At 53.2% G+C, this 4,126-nt stretch overlaps 1 protein-coding gene across 1 annotated transcript; it reads right to left on the bottom strand.

Annotated features, from left to right (window-relative positions):
• Window positions 1-730: 730 nt before the first annotated feature.
• LOC102043156 (T-cell surface glycoprotein CD1b-3) lies at window positions 731-2,629 on the bottom strand. Its single transcript, XM_005428860.2, has 6 exons — window positions 2,551-2,629; window positions 1,977-2,234; window positions 1,536-1,817; window positions 1,162-1,446; window positions 959-1,055; window positions 731-791 (listed from the first exon to the last, which is right to left on the bottom strand). The coding sequence occupies exons 1-6, from the start codon at window positions 2,627-2,629 to the stop codon at window positions 731-733; spliced, it is 1,062 nt and encodes a 353-aa protein (XP_005428917.2).
• Window positions 2,630-4,126: the final 1,497 nt, after the last annotated feature.

Here is a 4,126-nt window from a genome sequence, read left to right as displayed (position 1 = left end):
CTGAGAACATGTTCACATATTCACATGCACAGGCACACATATACTGTTTTCCCCCCATGCCTTGGTGCTTCCTGCAATTTAGTGCCAATAATTCAGTGGTGTTTCAACTTGCATACATGGCTGATAAAAACCTCTCCAAGCCCATTCAACTGCTAAGGAAAGGCATATTATCTCAGTGAAAATATGAATGGTTTATTTTCATTTCATACACATATGCAGCTCCCACACATTACATCAGAGTTTCAGTATTACTCAGCACTTTGTAAAGCCATTTCTGACCAGGTTCTGTTAGTCTGTGTGGAACAGTTCAGTCTCAGCACAAATATTTCTGGAATATGGCTAATAAAGGCAATTTTTAGGAAAAAAAACCCAGAAAGTGATAGTAGAAGGGGACAGCTTTCCACCTTCTGACAAAAGTGTTACTGAAGCAGAACCAGGAGAATTTACCATTGGGTATTGAGGTGCCCTACAGCATCAATGGGTGGACTGGCCAGTGCCACAAGTGAAGAGACGATCATGTGTAACAAGAGAGGAAGTCACAGATGTGCACTTGCATCTGTTTAGAAAATTCAGGTGAGTCAAAATCTCAGATTTCTCTCGCCAGGTTTCTCTTGTGCATCTCTGAATCAAGTTAGTCTTGCAATTGGCAATGCCCAAAACTTAGGTGAAGCAGAAAAAGGTAGTTCTTGTTACTGTGGGAGGGAATGGGGACTGTTGGCTCTCTTCTGAGCTAAGCTTCTTTGCTCAGGATGGAGTTCCTGGACTCTGATTCCTCTATCTGCTGGTGCTTTCTGAAACAAGAGGGAGATGGCTAGATGCTCTATGGCAGAGACCATGTGGGAGTGCAGACAGTATCTGCCAGGGTCCAAGCAAGAGCTTTGCTGCTCAGTGCAGAAATCCTCACAGCATTTCTTTCTCTCCTCTCTCACTACCCTCCATGGGGCAGACAGGGACTGACCTTTGTCTCCACACCCAAAGCACCGACATGGCGCCTACAGCCATGGCTGCAAGCAGCCTGGCCATGAGCCCTGTGATCACCACCACTTCTGAGTTCCCTAGGAAACATAAGGAGGAGCTGCCATGAACTCTCTGGGGTTTGCTCTATCTTGTGGTGCAGGGTGGCTCAGGACCCCCATCCCATCCCCCATGGGTGGCACCTACCCCATGGGATGAGAAGGCTGCGGGTGCCCAGGCTGTGGTGGCGCACACGGCAGACATAGCTGTGCCCATCACGGGGGGCCACGGCCAGAACACTGCGGAGCTGGTAGGTGAGGTCAGCGTTGGGCAGGATGGTGCTGGTGTTGAGCACCGGGCCCGGAGGCACCTCCTGGCCATCCCGCAGCCAGGCCACGCTGATGGGACGGGGGTAGAAGCCAGTGACATGGCAAACAAGCAGCAGCTGGTCTAGGCTGGGGGTGCGGGCGAAGACCGTGGCCACAGGCAGCTCTGGGGAGTGAGAGCAAAGGGGTGGGGCACAGCTGGGCCCCAGTGTGGGGGCCTTTGGGCTGGCTGTTGCAGGGTCAGGGTGGTCTCACCTTGTCTCTCCAGAGCTGCCCTCCCATAGTGCAGCAACACCTCCATGTCATCGACACAAGTATCATTGAAAAGAGTTTCCACTAGCTCACTCAAGGCAGTGTAGTTCTGGAGAAAGGACTGGACATACTGTGACAACTCGGTGTCCTGGGAGAGGGTCCAGGTGAAATTCTTTGTGTCGAAGCTGAGGAAATCCTGACCATTGTAACCCACATAGCCAAAGGCCAGGGAGGTTCTGTTGGGGTACAGCATGCAGCCTGCTGTGCACTGAACAACAAAGGGGTCTGGTGGGGCAAAGAGGAGAGAGAGGTTGCGTGAAGGGCTGGGATTGCCTTCCTCCAGACATGGTCAGTGTCTCCTATACAGCACCAGCACTATCAGATCCTTCCCCACCTCCCAGCTGCTTTTCAAGAAAGGGGATGCAGTGAAGACTGAGCGCTCACAGGGGATGTCCTTTTGCATGGCCCCTTCATTGATTAGATGGTTGAACTGCTGCAAATAGATCATAAGCAGGTTTTCAATGGTGTCCCAGTCAGCACGGGGAAGGGCTGGGCGCACCCAGGGCTGGCAGAAGCGGATGGACCATGTGTGTTTATCAAGAGAACCAAGTTCAATGTCTTCTAGCAGGCCCAGCCCCTCTGTGTCCGCAAATGAGGTGTTTTGGAAGGTGGTAGTCTGGAGCAGCCGGACAGTGAAGGTCCCTGCATGAGACAATGGTTGACAGGGAGGAGATGGGACTGGGAGAAGAGGGCTGAGGAAAGTGGAGGAACTGAGCAATGGGTCCTTGAGGTTGCAGGGGTCCGTGGGTTCCCCATAAGCCCCTTACAGCATTTGCAGCCCCAGTTCCCATCTTCTGCACCCACCTGGGGTGGCTGCATCCCTGCTGGGGAGGAGGTGTGAAGCCAGGGGACAAGGAGGAGTGAGGAAGCAAGTGCCCAAGGTGGGTGTGAAGCAAGAAGCCTCTCCCCTATGGACTCCCATGGAGGTAGATGTGTATGAGCCAGGGGTCCTACTTACCCTCCAGGTTTGCCCATGTCCCAGAGAGGAAGAAGAGGTAGAGGAGGAGGGAGAGAAGGCAGCAGCAAGGGGACTGCATGATTCCAGCAGTGAGGTGTGCAGCAGTCGGTGCAGCAGCAGGAAGAATAGACTGTTGAGAGATCTGGCCTCAGATGTCTCCTCAGGCTGGCTCTGCCTGGGCAGCTCTGCTGGTGCTAATGGCCCTGGCAGCCAATGGGGCTGGCACTGAGGTTTAGGGGAGGGCTCAGAGGTTCCTACTTGGAGTGAGCTGGGGCATCCTGAGTATGGCTGTGAGTGCTGGGAGAATTTGATTGTGAGCAAGGTTGTTCTATTGCATGCAGGAGCGGTCCCTCATGGCTGCAGCAGCACCTTGACAATCAGAGTGATGTGGGTGAACTGAGTCCTCTGTTCTACCCCCCTTTCAGGTCAATGTGTCTCTTGGCCATATGCTGCATCCATTGCCCTGATAGGAATATCCTTTAGTTATGTCTGGCATATCTGGCCCTGCATAGAACAGACATTGCCACCTGCTCTGCACTGCCAGGTGGGTTCACAACAAAATGGCTGTTTTTCTCACAGGGCAGGCAAGCTCTATTCTGACCCCAGGGCCTCATACTTGGGCTCTCTGTGCCCCAAGGCTGTGCACTGGTCCCATGCCTCTTTGTCACCTCCCAGCCATCCCACAGCAAGGCCACTCTGATGGGCCACAGGTATATAAGCCAGTGATGTGGCAAACCTGCAGGAAAGCTGGGCCATGGCCTTGGAAAGCTCTGAGGGATAAGAGAGTGAAGGAGAAAAGTTGATAATAATATCCCTTGACCCCTCAGCACTGCTGGTCTCATCCTGGGGAAGGGACTTCCCAGAGTTGAGGCGATGAGCACTTCCAGCCTGGATCACAGATGTGGGGTCAGGGATGGCTGAGGAAGCAGTTCTCCGGGAGCTCTTCTCGGGGTGCAAGAAGTGAAGGGAGTGGAGCAGCTATAGTGTGGTGGTCCCCAAGGGGAGAGATAGGCCACAGGGCCTGGAAAGGACTGTTTCCCACTGTGAGAGTCTGTCCGAAATCCTGCATTTTTCTGCCTCACGATTGCCAAAAAGACCACCGAAAAAACTGTTGAGCCAGTGCAGGGTGGGGAAGTTGTGTGCCTCTTAGCTACCTGTCTCCATAGGTAGTTATCTATCAACTTCATGGGACATTCTGCCCCCTGATTCCAAACAATGGATCTGGACTCCCCGCCTCTCGGCCTGGCTGGCTTTGGACTGTGCATATGGCCCCTTTCCAACAAGGAGACCCCCCCCGGCCTGCCTTCAACCATCGTGACAAATAAACAAAGATGCGGGCTTCTTCATTGAAGGATCAAGACAAGAAGACCCTGTACCACCAGACCCCCATGTACCTTCTTGTAAAGACTGGGACTGAACTACCAAAACTTGCCCCCCCTAGCTCGGTGGTGGGGAAGGAGAACGGTGCTGTCGGGAGGGGGAAAAGTTTCCCAGAACTGAAGCGCGAGCACTGAAGCACGAAAACAATGGTTCCTGCTAGTCATCTGGACTCCGAGTACCTGTACCCCGAGTTCTG

Source organism: Geospiza fortis, unplaced genomic scaffold, assembly GCF_000277835.1.
Source record: "Geospiza fortis unplaced genomic scaffold, GeoFor_1.0 scaffold394, whole genome shotgun sequence".
Classification (NCBI taxonomy): domain Eukaryota; kingdom Metazoa; phylum Chordata; class Aves; order Passeriformes; family Thraupidae; genus Geospiza; species Geospiza fortis.
This window is presented reverse-complemented; position numbering and strand designations above follow the sequence as displayed.